General features: G+C 26.2%; 2 protein-coding genes and 1 non-coding gene across 3 annotated transcripts in view; all 3 read right to left on the reverse strand.

The window, feature by feature from the left end:
* The window catches only part of LOC142324470 (dual 3',5'-cyclic-AMP and -GMP phosphodiesterase 11A-like), a 148,613-nt gene that overhangs the window by 44,279 nt on the left and 81,570 nt on the right, over positions 1 to 22,764 (reverse strand). The window contains exon 5 of the mRNA XM_075365295.1: positions 18,444 to 18,608. Coding sequence (XP_075221410.1) covers positions 18,444 to 18,608 — 165 coding nt within the window. The remainder of the gene's footprint in view (positions 1 to 18,443; positions 18,609 to 22,764) is intronic.
* LOC142324469 (cytochrome b-like) lies at positions 8,329 to 9,426 on the reverse strand. Its single transcript, XM_075365294.1, is given in 1 exon segment — positions 8,329 to 9,426. A coding segment is annotated over 1 exon segment (807 nt). The 5' UTR covers positions 9,253 to 9,426; the 3' UTR covers positions 8,329 to 8,445.
* Positions 13,420 to 13,560, reverse strand: LOC142325864 (U4 spliceosomal RNA). The gene has a single exon (XR_012756614.1). It is a non-coding gene; the product is annotated as a U4 spliceosomal RNA (small nuclear RNA).

Below are 22,764 nucleotides of genomic sequence, written 5' to 3' on the forward strand. Positions count from 1 at the left end.
ATTTATTGTACAATTAAAAATTTATAAGGGTACATTATAAATATTCCCATAGCACAAAACAGTTGAAAAAAGGAGAATTTAACTAATCTGCTGCTTGTACAACATGTTTAATATATAAAAAAAACAAAGATGTAGTTCACTGGTAAGATGTGGTGTAAGAAGATTTGTGTAGTGGTAATATTTCTGCTTAGTTGTATATTGGGGAATAGAGAGGTTAAAATTTATAATATTTTTGTTCAGTTGGCATACGTTACGTAAATTCTAAACAAAATAGCAGTTTTGCTGTAGAGGAAAAAATTAAATTATTCTTATTTATAGTACTAAAATGCTTGCTACAGTATTGTTATGTTATATTATTAAATTTATAATGAGGTTTTTGATCTTGTAGCTGATACTGTTAGACTGAAAGTTAAGTTGGATATAATCCAAGAATAGAAGTAAAAGGAGGATCAAAAATGACTGAACTAGGGGTTGATGACTTTAAACATAAATATTGTCTGGAAGTGGATTAAAAAATAAATAAATGTTAAAAACGTTTTCTGTAAAATCAGTTGTACTTTGCTGCTGTAATATGAATCATTCTATTGAGCACTGATGAAACTTTTTATTATATATATATATATATATATATATATAATAAATATTATATATATAAATATGTATTTAATTTAAAATTATTTATTCTAATGTTATGTAAGTAAAAAGTTAAAAATTTATCTATGGTTAATGTTTAAATTTAATAAGTTGTGAAATTATTTTTGTAAAATTTTGTTTTTAACTTAATTTGGCTCTAGCAAAAAGTAATAAGTTATTACTTCAAAAAATATTCAATAAACTACTGAATATGATTTTATTATTTTTATTTTTGTCAGATGTTAACAGTCTATTACCTTTCTTCTTTCAAGTTCTTCTATACCAAATTTTCATTGCTGTGCTATTTTTTATTTTTATTTCCTATTTTTATAGGATTAAGTGAAAATGTATTTACCAGTATTCACATAAAAAATAAATTTAATTTTTGTAAATTGTAACTTATTAATAAAAAAATTTGATTTAAAGAAGTAATCCTGACAGAATTATGTTATTTCGTTATACATTCTACTTGATATTGTAATTACTGTATAATTTACATTTATACCCACAAATATTTGCCAAGACTGTGGTTAATGAAGATGTTCATTTTCAACAAAATCTTGAACAAATATCTAATTAAAATTATTTCAATCAAATGCCCGCCTAATTTAACTGAAATATCTTTAGAAATATTTCTATGTACATTGTTTATTATCCCTTCAGCTGCAGGTCCTATGTACATAGTATAGTGTAACTACTCGTATAACGTAGCATGTCTAACAACTAACTATTGAAGAACAGTCTTTTTGGTCTTGAAGGTGCTGGTTTAAATTTGTCTCCAAATTTACAAAAAAATTTGTGTTGCACATTAGATAGATGACTGTACAGATCACCAAGTTTTAATGAGTATTCATAGTAATTAACAGTTAAAGGCAGTTAGGCTCAATGTTTTTCAAATCATTTTATTTTATACCATTGGCACTGAAGTTGATGGGAACATGATACAATTTTTTATTAAAATTAAAATATATTTCCGAGTAAAATATTTACAGTATATTGATTTTATGGGAATGATTTGATAGATTTTTGTAAAAATATTAATACTTTGTGAAAAGTAATTACATTGAGGACTGGCCAGGACTGCAAATAGTAACTTATAAATATCATGTGAGAAAAATGTCATATTTAACCATTAGTGTCAGTACAGGGGCTGTATTGTTACCAAACCATTGTGTGGGGCTACCATTTACAACAACAGGTTTGTGTTACTTATGATTCTTAGACCATAATTGCAGTATTACAATTAAATATTTAGTATAACAGATTAATAGCAAGAGTAATAAATAATTAAAAGTAATAAATAATTAATAATAAAAATTCAAATCTAAGTACTTTTCTTTCTCCTGTTCAGCCTCCGGTAATTACCTTTCACAGATAATACTTCAGAGGATGAATGAGGATGATATGTATGAGTGTAGTCTTTTACAGTCTCAGTTCGACCATTCCTGAGATGTGTGGTTAATTGAAACCCTACCACCAAAGAACACTGGTATCCACAATCTAGTATTCAAATCTGATCTGATTTGGGAAGACGCGTTCACCACTAGACCAAGCTAGTGGGTTAAATCTATATACTACCAGTCCATTTGCCCACTGGACTGAACTAGAGTTAACTCGTCATAAATCAGCTATTTAACAGCTGATTTTTATCGAAGGTTCTGAGGTTCAAATACTAGTAAAAGTTGCTTCTATGTAGATTTGAATACTAGACAGTGAATACTGGTGTACTTTTGTGGTTGGAATTCAATTAACCACATGCCTCAGAAAAGGTCAGCCTGAAACTGTATAAGAATACTTCATTTAAAGGTCATGCTATCATTCTCATCTCATTTCACTGGGAGAACAGTACTAGTAGTTGAACAGATTGCAATGTACACATTAGGTAAATTTACTACTAAAGTTAAATTTCAAGAAACTTGTCAACATAAATTGCAAATAAGAATTAGTTCATAATATTGTTATTGTAAGTTTCACTTTCTCAAGTTCCATTTAAGCATGAAATTGGGTTACATATCAGATTTTATCAAATTTTGCATGTTCATGTAACCATGTAGCAACATCCTAATAATCCAACAAAAAAATTTTTCTGCAGTTCATTTTCAATGAATGAAAAGTTTGTTACTTGATTCAATATGTATGTATGTATGTGTAGAACACTTTTTGTCTCTGATTTTGATTTGAGATTTGGATTAAGCATTATTAGAGGATTACAAAAATACATGAATGGCCACAATCGATTGTCAGGTTTACCTCAAAATGGCTGCCAAAATAAAATTTTTTTTTTAATAATCATGCAATTATGGTGTAAGCAAACAAGTTGATTCAAATGCACTAATGATTTACTAAAATGAATAAAATATATAAATATAAATTTTGTAAATCAAGAGCAAGACTCCAAAATTGCAAAAACTAAGTAATAATTGAAAAAAAGGTACGCTATAAAACTGCCAAAACACAAGATAAATAAATTTTATTAGCTTAGAATATGTAGAGATTACAGGATTTATTAAAACCATAACAAACTCATTTACACCACTGCAGACATTTTAAAAGGACTTTTAAATTAAAATTAGAAAAATGGTAACTTTATTTTTAACAGATACTGAAAGTAACTAATGGAAAGGTAAGACTATAAATTATGACAGTTATAAGTTTTGAGAGTACTGATTTGATAAGCCACCAAATAATGGTCATGTGACCAATCAATCATACAGTAATACTACATATCAATCATATTTTTTTGTTGTTTAAGTATTTGAATTTTTATTGTTGTTTTGTTATCCGTTTATTCACATTATTATTTTGATTTGTTGTCTAAGATTTATATTTTTTGTTTTCAATTTTTTGCAATTTTTGATTTTTAAGTTTAGTTTTTCAACAAAAATTTTTTCGTTATAATAAGATATTTATATTATATTATTCAATTGATTAATTATTATGTTACAAAAAAGAAAAAAGATAGTTATATTATAATATATATATTATATATAGTAATATATTTATTTAAATATATCTATTTCTCCCTTTAATATTTAATCTTATTAAATATAATATTTTAATATAAATTAAAAAATTTATTATATAATAAATAACCTCTTATATTTAAGTAAGAATTTTAATATAATATAGATTTTTATTTTAATGTAAAATAGTTTTTGTAAAGATAATCATCTAAAATAAATTATTTAATTAAATGCATCAATAAGATATTTAATAAAAATTATTCTTATTTTTAATTAAATAATTAATTTATAAGGATTTAATTAAAATTAACTTTTATTAAAAATAATTTTATTCATTTAAATAAATTTTAAAGTTTAAAAAACCTAAGGAATATAATTATATTATAATAAGTATATCTAAAAATACATAATTATTAAAAAAAAAAAAAAAAAAAAACCTCATGGTTTAATTCTTATATTAAGGTTTAGTTTAATAAAATAACTACATATGCTTTATTTAAATATTTATTTTGGTTCTTTAAAAACAAATTTATTATTATAACATTGTTATTAGTGATATTAAGATTATTTTTTATTTAAGTTTACTTTTATATATTTAGAACCATTGTTTTTTTTTTTATAGAAAATTATGATAATGTTAGGGGTAGCTTTATCTTATATTTGTGTGGCTTTTGAATATCAACTTTTAAGTTTACTTTTATATATTTAGAACCATTGTTTTTTTTTTTATAGAAAATTATGATAATGTTAGGGGTAGCTTTATCTTATATTTGTGTGGCTTTTGAATATCAACTTTTAAGTTTACTTTTATATATTTAGAACCATTGTTTTTTTTTTTATAGAAAATTATGATAATTTTAGGGGTAGCTTTATCTTATATTTGTGTGGCTTTTGAATATCAACTTTTAAGTTTACTTTTATATATTTAGAACCATTGTTTTTTTTTTTTATAGAAAATTATGATAATGTTAGGGGTAGCTTTATCTTATATTTGTGTGGCTTTTGAATATCAACTTTTAAGTTTACTTTTATGTATTTTAACTACTTTTTTTTTATTTAAGTTAGATAATGTTAGGGGTAGCTTTATCTTATATTTGTGTGGCTTTTGAATATCAACTTTTAAGTTTACTTTTATGTATTTTAACTACTGTTTTTTTATTTAAGTTAGATAATGTTAGGGGTAGCTTTATCTTATATTTGTGTGGCTTTTGAATGTCAACTTTTAAGTTTACTTTTATGTATTTTAACTACTGTTTTTTTATTTAAGTTAGATAATGTTAGGGGTAGCTTTATCTAATATTTCTTTTAAAATTATTAGCTTATGATTTTATCTACTGGTTTAAGCTATAATTAATTTAACTTCAGTTAGGGGTAGCTCGAAGTTGTATTTACACAAGGGAGGAGATCCTTTTTTGAATGTAATTTGTTTAGTTTGTTGTTTGTAAATTTGTAGTTAAGGTTCCTTTTAAATATGGTTTTAAAAAAAATTTGATTTTTGTTTTAAAATTTGGCTTTAAATTTATAACGCATGTAAATTTTTGTTAGGTTAAATATCCTTAATGGTTGATTTTTATTTTCAGTGTTAAGGTTTTTTAATTTAATTTTTTAATTTAAGTTATATTTTTTAGAACCAAAAAATGTTGTGCCAGCATTTGCGGTTATTCCTCAGGTTCAAGTTAATTTTTTTTAGAATTTAGTCTTATTTAGTTTTAATATTTTGTATTTAGGTGAAATTTATATAATAATTTTTTTTTTTCTATGTAAATTTGAATTTAAACCAGGATTAGATACCCTGTTATTCTTAATTAGTATTTTTTTTCTAAGGTAGTATATTTTTTATAATTGAAATTTAATAGATCTGGCGGTTTTTAAATCTTTTTAGAGGAACCTGTAATTTAAATGATATTCCACGATTTTTTGTACCTTTTTTTTCTTGTATATCTCTGTCGTTGAGTGTAATGAAAGTTTATTTTCTTTTTCTTTTTTAAGATTTATGTTAGGTCAAGATGCAGTTATAAGAAGGTTATTATGGGGTACATTAATTTTTGTTTTTTGATTTTTTAATTTGATTAAATCTGAATTTGGATTTAATAGTAATTTTTTTTAATAAATTTTTTGAATTTTGCTCTTAATTATGTACATATCGCCCGTCACTCTCATAAATTGAGATAAGTCGTAACAAAGTAGATGTACTGGAAAGTGTATCTAGAATCGGACTTCGGTTTATTCTTATTTACAATAAGATTTGTTACTGTTCAATTCAGTTGAGTCTGATAGGTTTTTTTTTTTTTTTTTTTTTTTTTTAAATTTTTTTTGTGTCTTTCTTTTTTTTTATTTGATTTTTTTTAATTTAGTTAATTGTACAGTATTGGATAATTAAATTTTATTTTAGAATAATAATTTTTTTTTAGTACCTTTTGTATCAGGGTTAATTAATTTTTTAAATTTATTTTTTTTTCCCGAATAGTGAAGATCTATCTTAATCTGTATTTTATTGTGGAATAATTATTTATAAGTTTGGGATTGTTTTGATATGAAATTCATTTCTTTTTATATCTGGTTATCTGGTAAATTGATTCAATCGAGAATTTCTTTTTGTTAATTTTATTTTTTTTTTTCATTTTGAAATTTTATATTAAGGTGGATAAGCTCTTTTTTTATATATAATTTATTTTTTTTTCTTTTTCTTGTTGGATTAGAATCTTTCATCATTTAAAGTTCATTGTAGATTAAATTAATTTTTTTTTATATTTATTTTTTTACTGGATTTTAATTAATTTTTTTATTTTTAATTATGATTAAATTAGTAGATTTAAAAATTTCATTTATGAATTAGGCAAGAAATAATTTCGCCTGTTTATCAAAAACATGTCCTTTTGTGATTTATTTAAGGTTTGACCTGCTCAATGATTTAAATAGCCGCAGTATTTTGACTGTGCTAAGGTAGCATAATAATTAGTCTTTTAATTGAGGTCTGGAATGAATGGTTTGACGAAAATTATACTTTATTTTTGAAATTTAATTTGAATTTTATTTTTAAGTTAAAAAGCTTAAATTTAGAAGAGGGACGATAAGACCCTATAGATCTTTATTTTATTTTTAATTTTTTTTTTTTAGTTTATTTTTAAAATTTTTATAAATTAAATTTTGTTGGGGTGACAAATAAAATTTTAATCTTTATTTTTTTTTTACATTTTTTATGTGTATTTGATCCTTTATTTTGATTAAAAGATTAAGATACCTTAGGGATAACAGCGTTATAAATCTGGAGAGTTCTTATTGATAGATTTGTTTGCGACCTCGATGTTGGATTAAAAGTTTCTGTGGGGTAGGTTTTACAGTTTTGGGTCTGTTCGACCTTTAAAATTTTACATGATCTGAGTTCAAGCCGGCGTGAGCCAGGTTGGTTTCTATCTTCTTTAAATTTATTCTAATTGGTATGAAAGGATTTTTGGTAATATAATAATTTATTTACTAATTTGGCAGATTTAAGTGCTTTAAATTTAGAATTTAATAATGTATTTTTACAGTTAGTAAATGTTTATTCTTAGTTCTTTTTTTTTATTTATTTTTATTCTTTTGGGTGTTGCTTTTTTTACTTTATTTGAACGTAGGATTTTGGGTTATATTCAATTCCGCAGGGGTCCTAATAGGGTTGGTTTATTTGGTTTGTTACAGCCTTTTAGAGATGCTTTAAAGTTATTTAGAAGGGAATTCTATTTTCTTGTTTTTGGAAATTATTTAATTTATTTTTTTGTACCTATTCTGGGTCTTTCTGTTTCTTTGATTTTTGGTTAATATTTCCTTTTAGTTTTAATTTTGTCGGATTTTCTTATTGTCTTTTTTTTTTGTTGTTCTGGTTTAGGGGTTTATTTTATTATAATTGCTGGTTGATCATCTAATTCTGTTTATTCTTTATTGGGTTGTATACGTAGAATTTCTCAAAGAATTTCTTATGAAGTTGTTTTTTTTTTAGTTATTTTTTGTTTTATTTTATATTGTGAGTCTTTTAATTTAAATTATTTTTGTTATTTTCAGTTTGATGTTTGATTTATCTTTTTTTCTTTTCCTTTATTTATAATTTTTCTTTCTTGTATTTTAGCTGAAACTAATCGTTCTCCATTTGATTTTTCTGAGGGTGAGTCAGAGTTGGTTTCTGGATTTAATGTTGAATATAGATCATTTAGATTTTCTTTATTTTTTTTATCTGAATATAGAAATATAATATTTATGAGATTTTTTACTTGTTTAGTTTTTTTAGGGGGGTGATTGTATAAATTTTTTTTTTTTATTAGGGTTGTTTTTCTTATTTATTTTTTTGTATGGGTTCGTGGTTCCTTTCCTCGTTATCGTTATGATAAATTAATATATATGTGTTGAAAGAGCTATTTGCCTGTTACTTTGAATTATATTTTGGTTTTTATTTTTTTTAGGATTTTTTTGTTTTTCATTATTTTAAGGTGAAAAAAAAGTTAATAGTATTTTATACTTTCCTATAATTTCAAGTTATATTGCTTTGAGCTTATTAACTTGTAATTTACAATTTATCTCATATCTTTGTAGACATGGGATGGATAATAAAGAATGAGAAGTAAATTGTGGTTAGGATTTGTCCTGTAATAATATATGGTTCTTCTACTGGTCGTGTTCCAATTCATGTGAGTAAAATAAATGTATTTACTATAGTTCAAAATATTATTTTATTTATTGGGTAGAATGATCTTGTTTGAAATTTTATTTTTATTGAAAATGGTATTGATATAATAATTATAATTGATATTATTAGTGCTACTACTCCTCCCAGTTTTCTAGGGATGGATCGTAGAATTGCATATGCAAATAAAAAGTATCATTCTGGTTGAATGTGCGGAGGTGTTCTTAGTGGGTTTGCTGGTGTAAAATTTTCTGGGTCTATAGTTAGGAATGGATTTAAATTAATTATTATTGTAAAAATAATTATTGTTATTGCTATTCCTAAGATGTCCTTTGTTCTAAAGTATGGGTGGAATGGAATTTTGTCAATATTGTTTTTTATACCTAGTGGGTTGGATGATCCGGATTCGTGTAGGAATATTAAGTGTAACATTACTATTATTGATAAGATGAATGGTAAAATAAAGTGGAATGTGAAGAATCGATTTAGTGTGGGATTGTCTACAGCGAATCCTCCTCATACCCATTGTACTACTATTTCTCCTATATAAGGAATTGCTGAAATTAAGTTAGTAATTACTGTTGCTCCTCAGAAGGATATTTGACCTCATGGTAGTACATATCCTATGAATGCGGTTGCCATTAATGTTAGAAGAATTAATGATCCTGATATTCATGTTTTTTTTAATTTAAATGATCCATAATATATTCCTCGTCCTGTGTGCATAAAAATTAGAATGAAGAATAATGATGCACCATTTGCGTGGATATTCCGAATTATTCATCCGTAATTTACCTCTCGGGTAATATGTACAATTCTTTTAAAGGCTTTATCAATTCTTGGTGAGTAATGTATTGCTAGGAATAATCCTGAAATAATTTGAATTATTAAGCATATTCCTAAAAGTGATCCAAAGTTTCATCATAATGAAATATTTGATGGTCTTGGTAAATCAATTAAGAATGAATTAATTGGTCTTGATTTACGTATAGATTTAAACATAAGTTTTTTTAAGTGGTCCTTCAAATGTTCTTACGATGTTATTTACTGAGATTATTGTAATAATTAGGATAAATATTATTGTAATTGTAATGTTTATTTTATATATTCTAAAAAATTTTCTTGTTGATTTTTCTTCAGTTAATTCGGTTGTCATTTCTTTTATTTCATTGAGTTTAGTAATTATTTCTGTTGTTGGGTCTAGATTTCTTATTATAACAGAAATTAATGTTACTAGTATTCATATTAAAAAAATTTTTGTTCTTGGTTTGAATTTTTCATTTGATGCGATTCTTGATATGTATATGAATATAATTATTAGTCCTCCTACTGTTGTTAAAAATATAATGTAAAGATATCATGATGATTTAATTATTATTGAATTATTTCTGCACATTAAGGCTGTTTGATAAAATTAAATATTTTGTGAAAATTCAGTAAGTATTTTAATATAAAATATTAGTTTTGGATACTAAAGATGATCTTTTCTTTACTGATTTTGTTTAGATAAATTTTTTTAAATTATGATTTACAAGATCATTTTTTTTTTTAAACTATCCTAAACTTTACTTATGATAATTATTTATTTTTTTGGTTATTTTTTTAGATTAATTATTTTTTTATTTGTTCGTAGGCATTTTCTTTTATGTCTTTTGGGGCTTGAATATTTATTACTTTATTCTTTTTATTTTATTTTTGGGTTTATAGGTTATTTTGATTTTGATTATTATTTTTTAGTTATTTATTTGGTGTTTGGGGTTTGTGATGGTGTTTTAGGACTTTCTTTATTGGTTTTTTTAATTCGTAATTCTAGAAGAGATTATTTAGATAGATTAACCTTATGTTAAAATTTATTTTTTTTATTTTTTCTTTAATCCTTTTTTGTGTATTAAATAATTGATTTGTTTATTTAGTGGGTTTGTTTTTTTGATTTTTTTTTTCTATTTCTTATTTTTTTATAATTGATAGGGTTTCATATATTTTTTGTTGTTTAAGTATTTTAATTTTTATTGTTGTTTTGTTATCTGTTTATTCACATTATTATTTTGATTTGTTGTCTAAGATTTATATTTTTTGTTTTCAATTTTTTGTTGTTTAAACAAAATATACATATAAATATACTATACATATAAATAAAATGTATAAATGGTAATTTCATTAAATCAAACAATAATACTCAAATGTATTACATAAAATTGTGTACTACTGAAAATCTGAATTAAGTAAAAGTTGATAACTTTATTAGAAATGATAATTCAGAGAACACTAATAACAATAATGTTCGTTCAGGAAAGTCTTACGAGCATTTTCATTGATATAACTGGTTTATATTTAAACCTGTTTTTGTTTTTTTAACGACACTAGGGAATTTCATCTGCTCTTAATTTTATTTTCAAAATCACATTTTTTCATAATGTGTGTCAGCAAACCATTTTAAATCGGAAGACCCAGGATATTCCTCCATAAGATATATATAAAGCACAGATTTTCATGTGATTTTTGAATATTTAAACTGAAGGAAGACAGAGCAAAAGAACATAAAACCATTTATTTTTCAGTTTTAAGAGTTGGAGGATTTATTAATATATGCAGTGTAAGTAACACTGCGTATATTATAGTTCCTTAAATAAATTTTTTCTAGAATTACCAGATTTAGGAAATTATCCGTGATTCAACAAAAATTTCATATTCAATTTTCTAAATGTGGGTCCCTCTGTTTTATGTGTTTTAATTTCATAATTATGATTCATTTTAAAGTTAAGACAACATAATGTGCTTCTAATTACTGTTAAGAGAAACAGGTAAATCACACATCAGATGTATGATATCGCCAGAGTTCAAATTTAATAATGCATGAAACTTACTAAGTCGATCAGCACAAATTTGTTTTTTGTTTTCAAATTGTTTTCTGTGTTTTCTAATTTTAAGTAAATGATCAATTATTAATACAATAAAATTGCTTTAGAATTAGTCATGGTTTTTAAAGTGTTATTTTGGTTTTTAAAGTGTTAGTCATGGTTAGTGCAATTTTGTTTCATAATATATTAATATTTTTACAGAAACCCATTCCCACAAAATCAATACTCTAAATATTTTACTTGGAAATATATTTCAAGTGAATATGTTTAAATATATTTAAAGTAAGTATATTTTAATAGAAAATTATGTCATGTTACTTACTACCCACTTCAATTCCAGTGTACAAAATAAAGTGATTTGGAAAGCAGTGAGTGTAACTGCCTTTAATTAAAGATTTCCTTGAATACCATTAGAGTTGGGGATCTGTACTGTCATCTATCTAATACACTACAACACATATTTTTTGGCTAATTTGGAGACACATTTAAACCAGCATCCTTAAGACATGACATAATTATCTGATTTCTGGCTAGATGTGGAAATTTTTCATCATTATTCAGTTAATTTATCTAAGGCTATATTTATGTTAATATCATTAAATAAATGTAAATATATATTTGTCTGTTAGTTACATTTAGAGTAATCTCTCAAATGTTATGCAAGTTACAAAAAAAAAAATGTTATTGCATTTTCAAGAAAAAATGGGAATAACTGGTTACTTGTTGTCTTCTTTATTGAACTAAGTGTACTGTTGAGTGAGTATCTTTAAGCCACTTCACTGAAATGCAGGTGGTATTAGGCTTTAATTATAACATATGTTTTGTAAGTAATTTTTTTTTGGTACATAATGCACAAGTATTCCTAAGGGTAAAAACCTGGCTTGCTTTGGAAGATTGGAGTGAAGTGGCTCCTGTTGATCTCTTCACTGAACTAGTTCTGTTTAGCATCTGGAAACATCATAAGGTATTACTTCAGAGGATATGAATGTGTAGTCTTGTACTGTCTCAGGTCGACTGTTCCTGGATGTGTGGTTAATTGAAACCCATCCACCAAAGAACACTGGTATCCACGATCTAGTGTTCAAATCTAGAGCGGTAGTGTCTCATCAGTCTTTCATCCAGATGTCCTGGGGTTTGAATCCTGGTCAGGCATGGCATTTTCACTCGCTACAAAAATTGTCACATTCATCTCATCCTCTTAAGCAATACCTACCGATGATACCAGAGGTTAAAAAAAAGAGCCAACTGTAGTTGAAATCAGAATTTGACATTTGTGTTATCAGATAAGCATCATTTATTTTAGAAAGGCATAAGTTCAAAATTTCATTTCTTGTATGTCATTTTAGTTGGTTTTCATTTTTCCACTACCACCTGGACAATTCTATAAACTACGTTATATACACAAAATAGTACATAAAAAAAATCTATTACTCAGTATTTATTTAAATACTACACAAAATAACCAATCTTTTTTGGATTGATTATTAGATTGATATTAATAAGATCTTGAATATATATCTTTTGATCATCATTCATAATTCAGGGCCAGTAGGAAGCATCCCTTGCTCATGTAGTAAGAGAAAACATAGCTTACATATATGCATTACACCTAGGTGTGAATATGTAGAGAACACAAACAATTGATTGTACTGAGAAGTTTAAGATTAAAATTAAAAACAGAAAAAACATCACCCTATTAACAGATACTTCATATTACTATATTCCATATGGATTATCTTCAAAAATATCTGCCATGTATATTTTATTATTCAAAAACCAATCCTAACCACAACACTGATTTTCAGTAAGTTATTCTTGATTGGTAAAATTTAGTTGATTCTCCCCCAGGGTGTTCCCAAAAGATTGAAAAATTTAACAACACAAGGAATTCAAACACATAGCTTGAGTTGTAGCATGTCTTTTGTGTAAAAGATGTTCCAATGTACACAGCTTTTGATGTTTAGGTTGTCAACCATCCCAATTGTTTTATTACAGAACAGAAGGCACACAGGAGAAGGAGATCTCCATCGTTGTATAGCCTCAACGAATCGGTCCCGGTCCCTTGCTGCTGGGTCTTTTTTTTGTAATTGTGTATTGCATTCCAATCCTTCCTTCCACAGATCAGATTAGGGTTGTACTTGAGCAACAATGTCTTACATTCACGACACACCAGAACGGGAGAGTGGCTAAAGCATGCCCTTTAGCCGTAAGAGTTATGCTTAAAATTTGAAAGTTAAACAGGATTTTAATGGACGTTACATCGCAACTAGGCAATCAACTATTTAAATCTACATTATATTGAAATTACGAGCTCCCGTAGGAACTTCCAAAAATTGCCGTAGCGGTCGGTATTTCACGACCACATGGCGGGGTATTGGTAAAAGTTTTCAACTAGCAATAATCGCACCTCAGATGAACTTCACTGGTTACGATATCGCCACTGCGCAAAGTTAACTTTTCAGCAAACAGTTTCCAAGATGTCAATCAGCACAAATTACTTTTCTATTCGGGAAGTTTATTTTGTTTTCTAATTTGAGTAAATGATCAGTCATTAATTCAATAAAATTACTTAAGAATAATTTATCATTTTTAATTAATTTATAAGTGGAATAATCCAGTATCGCTTGTAATGATAAGTAACGATTTATTAAAAAAAAGAAAAAAAATCATTATTAATCCGAGTGTAATGCTATCTATGGTGGAGAGTTCTTACAACTCGTTTTACTAAATATAGTACAATTTCTATTAGTATTACCTGGTTCTGGTAGGGTTGTTTTATTCTGTAATCAGTACATTACGTTGCGTTAGATCTGTAATTTGAAAACTAACTTAGTAATTTTAAAATTAAAAAAAAATTTGAATAAAGTAATTTGCTTAATATAATTCCTATTCCTCTTTGTGTACGAACGTGTATTTGAATAATTAAGAGTATGCGCGCGTGTGAGCAATGGGATGTAAAATGAATGAAATTTTATTATTCGTCATATTTGTTTAATATTATACGTAATTATTTGGTAAGTTTTAATTTTAATTCTTCTAATTTACGCACTTAAAAAATCATTTCACAACTTGAGGAATGTTAATTTTATTATTTTAGGATTAAATTTATTTATTTAAGTTTGTAGAATGTTGCTTGGTAAGTACTAATTTTAATATTTTTAAACAAATTATTTTCTAGAAAATTTATAGTCTAATTTGATAGAGTATTATCAAGTAAAGTTTTGTCATGTTAGTTATCTATTCCATTATGTTATTAGTGTTATATTATAAATAAGGAAGACTAAATTAATCAAACAAGGTAAAAAAAATTCTCTACAATTTTCTTAAAAGTGTGCAAGGATTAAACCGAAGTAAATTAAAATCTAGCCGTCAATTTTATTAAAAGTCAGAATTTAATGTCTAAATTATAACCGTGTCTAGATATTGACCCTTGAAACATTGAATTTCAGATACACAACCTAATCAGTTAGAGGCTTCTGAATTAGCTGATCTCAGATTTAATTTCTGTATTTATTATGCCATTTTATTTTCCCGACGAATACTTTCGAATTTACTTTCCAATTTCGATTTTTTTCAGAGGTATTTTAAAGAAACTTTAAGCAAGGCTACCTAAAATGCATATATAAATAAACCAAACATTTTTTCAAAAACTCAACCCCCGTTTCTTGAAACTGAAATACATGTTTTTTATTCTTTTGCCCTATATCCTATCGGTTTAAATATTTTTCAAGAAATCTTTGAAAGTTTATACTTCATATTTAGACCATCAAGAATTGTGTACAATTTTTTTAAATTATAGACTCCGGACCAAAAATGCAGAAATGTTTTTTTGAAAATTTTATTTTTCTTATTTTAACTTTTATTTGAAGAGGGTTTTGGATTTAGAAAAAAACTTTTCTTACACATATTTATTAAGCTTAACCTGTATATGAATATTTTTAGAAAAAAATTTCTTAAAATTTTTCCCATCTTTATTCAATTAGTTGTTTTATAGCTCTAACCCTTTTAATTTTTATTATTAAAAAATTAATTTTTTGTCCTTTTCTTCATTAGTTAAACGGATATTAAAATTAAATTAGCCTTGGCACCTACCTACATTATATTCTGGACCGAAAACTAGAAGCAATCTTTTTTTCATTACTTTCATAGAACAGTAATGAATAACAGCACCTTTATTTTTTCATTATTTTTAAACAATGCTTTTTTAAATTAATATTTTTTTTAAGGGTTTCTTTAGAAATAAATTTATTCTAAATTTTCACAATAGAGTAAGGATTTTCCTAAAATTAAAACGTTTTTATTTGAAATTTAGGAATTTTGGTGCTTAAATCTTATTTTAGTAAACATCATAATCTTTTAAAGAAGTGGTCTTGATACTTGGGCTCGTAAATTTAAAAAAATTTGGATAACTCTTTTTAAGAGTTTTTTGATCGTAACTTTTATAAACTAATTTTGGTGAATATTAACATTATAAAAGTCTTTTTATTACAGCAAAATTGTGCAAGAACATATAATGACTTTTTGAAGGCTATTTTATTTTACAAGTAGAATAGAATTTTTTCAATTTCATTTTTACACAACTTTTACGTTTTTTATACTTTTTACATTTACTTTACTTTATTTTACTACTTTTTACAAGTTCATAGAATTTTTTATTTTACAACTTTTTAAAATTTATTACCATTTCACAATACTACTTTTTGACCTATGTAAGTCAATATTTTGCCAGATTTTTCTTACCTATATATATTTTTTAATTAAAGCATATTGTGTAAATGCATTTTTGAGGTTGAAATGTGAAAAAAAGTAGAGATAAAATATTGTTTTATGTTTAAAGGTTTGAAAATGACATACCGTTATGCATGTGTCTCCTGTTAACATAGCACACTTGTGTAATAGTTACTCTCTAACTGAAGGATTAAATCTGTTTTAAAAACACTAATTAATCTAGGTGACTATAACCACTTGACTGTAAAGGATATCTCATCTTCACAATAAGGTTAAATTGAAAATTAACTTAGCAAATAATTAATTATGATTACAAATATGATGTATAATAAAATAATAATAATAAAAATTCATTCATTTTACATACCCATTGCTCACATACACCTACGCCTAAAATTATTCAAATATATGTGCGTACACACACAAGGATAGGAAACGTATTTGTCCTATTCCTTTTTTTATAAAATAAAAGGTTTTTTAATTTTCAAATTATTAAGCTAGTTTTTATACTAAATATGCAAGCTAATGTCCTGTTTACAAAATAAAACTACCCTAGCAGTGCCAGAAAATACTATCTGTAAATTGAATGACGTTTAGTAAAAATAGTTCTAACAACACTCAATAATTAGTCAGATTAATAACGCTTTTTTTTTTTTAATAAATCGTTACCTTTCATTGCAAGCCATGCAGTATGTTTCCATTTATAAATCAACTTAAAAAACATGAATAATTCTAAAAGAATTTTATTGTATTAATAATTGATCATTTACTTGAAATTAGAAAACGTAGCAAATCTGCCAAATAAAAGTAAATATTTGTGCTGATCAACCCATTAGTAATTTTCATGTACCATTCAAATTGGAGATGAGAGGATGTCAAATGACACTAACAGAGAGTAGATGTCATTTAAAGTCTTCTATCAAGATAGAACCTTTTACATGTGTATTTCATCAGCTCACATCACCAGGAAATTATACTCCCATGAATCCTTGAAGTTCTCATTAGTCACCTGACCTCTGGATGCATAGCAGCATGTGTCTTGTTATGTAGTCAGGTGGGAGAGAGTGAAAGATGAATTCTTGGTGCATTAAAGTGGGGATATTTCAGCTAAAGCACGATAAACCTAACAGATGAGTCCCTTTCCTCCAAGCTGGGGTTGTGTAATAAGCTAGTATAAATTGAAATGGGTTGTGGATGACTTAAAATGAGATACATGGAATGTGCAGGAAATATGTAAGTAGAAGTATAAACAGCAAAGATTTTGGATGAAAAGAAGATATTTATTGCCCTTGTCACAGAAATAAAAAAGAAATTAAGGGATCAAAATATGTTGGTTGTTCTGCTATGGTTTTTTTTAGTGGTGTTGAAAGTACATTGAGAGTGTTAAAGGGGGGTGGTAATTTTTGCTAATAGGAAGTGGAAGCGGGGAATCAAGGGATGTAAGTACGTGACTGCAAGATTATTGAGTGAATTGCAATTGTGGCAGTGTGTGTAATTGTAATAGGAGTGTATGCACCAAAGGAGGAAAAGGTGAAAAAATCAAAAGAAATTTGTAGAGTTTACTGGAAAGATTTAATTAAAGATATGGTGTGTTATTGATTGGTGATATGAATGCTATGGTTGGATGAATGGCAGTACCAGATACAATCAGAACATTAGGAGAAAGTATAATGAATAAGAATGGAGAGATGTTAACAGTGTTTGCAGGTTTTAACAAGGAGATTCATAAATTTACACAGTCTACTCGAGGACAGAGATCTTTGATTGATTATGTTATCAGTGATCAAAAAATTGCCAGCCAGGTCATGGATACATTAGTGATGGGTGAGAGGTAGCAACATATTTTCAGATTATTATTTGGTAGTACCAAAAGTAAGATTGTTCACAAAGTGGTAACCACAAAGGAAAGACACAAGTGGGCAGAGTTTAACATTGTTATACTTGTATTTATTTGACAATCCCAACTCAGGAAGACTCAGTGCTAGATGTAGTTTTTAGAATGGAGGTACTCTGAAACTCATCAACTACAAATTTTAGAGGGGCAATGCTAGGAAGAGCAGAAAATAACACTCAAATCACATTAAACATCTTCGTCACAAAGATGTGGTAATTCAAGTCGAAAGTGTTAAATTGCTTTTGTGTTAAAATTTTCAATCTCTATTATGAGTGTTTGAAAAATATACTAGGGAATTCAGGCTAAATTTTTCTGGTAATGATTAGCTTGCTGAAAATCAGTGGTGGTTGGTTTTTGAGTAATAATACACTGTAGATATTTTCAAGCATTTTATTTATACTGGGTTGCAAACATCATCCAGAATAAATACACTAATTTAAATATCTGTGAATGGCGAGGATGTTTTTCTATTTTAATGTTAAGCTTGTAATATTGTCTTTGCCATTGTTGGGTTCTAATTATATAACACATCTAGATGCAGCGATCTGTGCATGTAAGTTATACCTTTCTCTTATTGCATGAACTAACTTAAGGTTAACTGCCTTAGAGGTTGAATTCAAATAAAAATATCCATCTTGTATCTGTTACAAATGATTACACTGATAAGAAAATTGTATTAGAAAAAAAGACAATCATTATTCTTGATTAATTACCTTTTCATCTTTACTGGTGAAATGTCCATTGTCACGATCTGGATTTTTGTTCACTACTTGGGCTACTGCTATTATTTCATCATATGCATTGCGAACTGGCATACAAAGTAATGATTCTGTATGGTAACCCATTATACGGTCTACTTCGTCATCAAATCTTGGATCCTGTTTAACATAAAAATATATTGTATCATAAATTACTAGTAAAACATACATTCATATATATATATATATATATATATGTAATTTTTTGAAAATTCAAATAATTCATCAACACCACTGTGCTAATTAACTCAAAAAATAACAACTTAACCACCAAAACACACAGTAACAGAAAAATCTAAAAAAACGAATACCAATAGTTGACTTTTATGGGTTCATATATAACCAAAATATCATCCATGTATCTGACCCATAATAAAATTTTATGTATGTGATTTATGCCGTAGACTATTCTACTTTCAAATTTCTGCAGATAAATTTCTGACATTACAGCAGATAAGGGAAATCCCATAGGTAAAACATTTTCTTGTGTATAACATGTTTCATTAAATTCAAAATAATTCTGTTTACACATGTATATTTATAATTATTATTATAATACTGTTTATAAATTTTTGCTCTTGGTCTGTTTTTATTAATTTGTTCTCTATTACTGAGATTGTATAATCAATGGGTACTTGGGTACATATTAGTCATATCGAAGCTAATCATTTTAGTTTTATTATTAATTTTAAATTTATTAATCAATATGTACCTGTTTTTTATATTCTAAATTTATCTTTGATGTAATTACTTTATCATTAATTTTGGTAATTATATAACTTGGGGCTGTTTTGAAATTCATTAATCTCATAGGGATACTTTATGTATTTTGGAAGACCTGAGAGTTTTGGGGCATAAGGTTTATATGTATATAATCTGCTATGATATTTTAATTTGCTATTGTAATTAAATATTTCTTTGTATTTAACTATGAGGTCTTTTGTAATTCTTAAAAAAACTATTGGTTGGGTCATTCATTTTTTTAAAACCACTTTCATTTATATATTTATTTATTGAATCATTGTATTCATCAATTGAAATAATAATGGGAGTTCTTGTTTTATCAGATTTTATCACTATACAATTATTTTCTTTTAATTTGTTTTTTAGTTTATATATTTTGTTTTTATTTATTATTAAATTTTTATTATAAATTAACTTTTTGTTATCATTTTTATTTTTAAACTTATTAATTTTATTACTTATATCATTTTAAATTATAATAATCATTATAAATGATAAATATCTCATTTTAAATTAAAATCACCATTATAAATGATAAATATATCATTTTAAATAATTAAATCATTTCAAATAAAATTAATAAGTTTAAAAATAAAAATTAACTAAACTAATGAAACAAGAGGAGAGACTGTAAGTGCTCAGTGTAAAATGGAAGTATTTTTAAGATGCTTGTCTAATCCGGGATACCAAAAGAGTGTTGTCGAAGATTTCAGAATTCACAGAACTACAGTTAATAAAATATTTAACAATGTTCTAGAGAAAGTTACTTCCAAAGCTGCTGATCAGATTAATTTTCCCCAAACCATAGATGAAATTAGAGAAAACTTGAAAACACTGATGAAACTAGATGAAAACAAGATGAAGCTAGAGAAAAATGGAGTTTTAAACAAGTTTATCACTTGTTTTTGTATGTTTTTTAATTTCAGAAAAAGTGTTGAAGAAAAAATTATTTATTTATTTTATTTAATATAAAAGTAAAATGCAGTCAGAAAAATTAATTCAAAAGAAGATTATCTGAGAATGAAAAATTTTGTCTCCCTGTTTTGTGTTAGGAGGGGTTATTTCTGATTTCTAATTCTGTTGTATAAAAGCTGCATTTTTAATTCTTTGTGTTTCTTTTGTGTTCTGATCAAGTTCAGCCAGTCAATAAGAACCAGTCGCTGTAACTGAACAGTGGATAAACCAACAGATTCTTCAGTCTTGTACCTCTTTTTCTTTTTTTTCTGAATAGCTCTTTTCTTTTATGAAATTTGACTAGTAGCTTCAGAAAATGTGCTTGGTCTTCATTTGCCACACTTGATTCGCAACATTTTTGTTTTGTAACAATCCCACAGCAAGCCTTACAGCATTTTATTTACAGTAGGGTTTTCATATTTTTCCGGTATCTCAATAAAATCTTTTTGTCATGCTTTTATATTTATACTTTGTTACCTGTTGTCTTTGTATCTATTTTCTTTTTTATTTCAGTTTTTAGGTTATTTAAGATCCTCATTACTTTTTCTTTGGAAATAGTTTCTCCAATATTTTTCCATAATCATTTTTTATTTCATTCCAAGCATTTTTTTTTGTCTAGAACTATTTTTTCCAATAACAGTCTATTCAAAACGATTGTATTCTTTAGTGCATTAATAAATGCAGCTCTATTGCACTCTGCTTATGTTAATGATCTGTCAAATTGTGTTTCACTTTTGTTGTCACTAGACATTTCTAGTATTAAATATATTTTTCAATAAAGGAACAAGTTGTAAGTCTTACAACAAACTGCAGGAATAAACAGCAAAGATAATGTAGCGACTTAATTGACAAATGTATTGAGGCATGTTGCTGAGAATGAATTATTTTATCAGGAAGTACTGAAATAATTCAGTACACTACACAAAAATACTGATTCCTTTCAGTTATTACTTATCAGTAATAGTAAAATGTAATTTTCCTAACTCTAAGTAATTATTAAACTTATTCAGCATACTTTATCAGGACTAAGTTTTATTCAGTTATTTAGCAAATATATTTATATGGGAAATTAAAAATAAAATTGGTTCAATATTGGAAAAAAGAAAATATAACCTTTACCTTATCTCAGTATTTTTTTTATCAGTATTATTGATATCAATACTTTTGTCAGTAATTTACAATGCACCACCTGGTTTTTCAATACATTTTTTTTGTACTTTAATTTAATGGCTGGCTTTTAGAGATGTAAATAAATAGGTATAACAAAAAACCTGCTCATGAGTTTTTTATTTTAAAAATCATACTGAAACAAGAACTTTTTTTCTGTAGTTGTGAAGATGGGAGAAACTGAAAAAAATTCTCATCCTTTCTCAGCTCCATTAGTGGTAAAACAATTTTAGCATTTTTAAGTATTCTGAGTTACTATAAAATTGATATAATGCAATAAAAATAAATAAATAAAAATAAAAACTAAACTAAGGCCATGTTTTTATTTCCTGAATCCAAGAATGTCTTGGTTGAAATTTCATTTACTGTAAGAATCTAAGCTAATAGTAATGACATGAATAAAACTGATATCACTCTTTTTCCTGTAGATAAATATTTCATTTTATTTTTTTGTATATTCAGAAAAATTAATCTGTGTATACAGGAGATGTTATTTGTAAAGTAATTTTATGCTTTGGAGACATATTACTAGTTGATGAGTAACATGTAGAACCTATAATCAATTAGTAACATTAACAATTTGAAACAGATCAATATTATTTTATATTCTGTTTTTTTTTTGAGGAAAATTTTAAATCTTTTTCCTACATTTTGTATATCAGTTGTATGCTTTATGTATTCTGATTTTAATATTCCTTTACAGGCTTTACATTAAGTTTGATTTTATGAGAAATAGAAGGCCTATTTTTATTTTACAGTTACCTCAGAGCTTGCATGTTGGCAACTCCTAATCAGAAAAGAGAGTCCTTGGACAGTCTCACTGGCATAGTGTCACCATCTTGAACTTCTAATAAAGAAGCAATAACAAGCTGTTGGTTAACAGAAACTGCTAACATAATATCAAAAGTGGAACAACAGGAGTGGATTTAATTCCCATGGGATTCATCCAAAAAAGAAGAAATGAACCATAAAAGAAGAAGGTACGAGGAAGAGGAAGTCAACCCACAGAGGAACTGTTCTGTGTTCAGGTAAAATAGTAGGTTTTACTGACAGACTTAAGTATCTAGTTGGTGGAGAAGTTTTAGCAGTTTGTATTCCTGTCTAGAAGGTTGAAGTTCAAATTCTCATTGAATCAGTTTCATTTTATTGGTGATGGCTGTTTTATGTTGTTTCTGGCCACTATCAAGTTTTATTTTTTAACTCACAACTTACCTGTGAGCTAGGTAAATTTATCTCTGTAATAGCTCAGATATGTAATAAGCTACATGCTCTCTGAAAAAAAGATACAACTGCCTATATGCCAGAATAAAAACACACCAGCCTTAGATAACTAGATACTTATGGATGATCATATGAATTCAAGAATTTAATTTAGACTTTCTTTTATTATAAAATTAAGTAACCTTAGGTG

This window comes from Lycorma delicatula, chromosome 5 (assembly GCF_047948215.1).
Source record: "Lycorma delicatula isolate Av1 chromosome 5, ASM4794821v1, whole genome shotgun sequence".
NCBI classification, from domain to species: domain Eukaryota; kingdom Metazoa; phylum Arthropoda; class Insecta; order Hemiptera; family Fulgoridae; genus Lycorma; species Lycorma delicatula.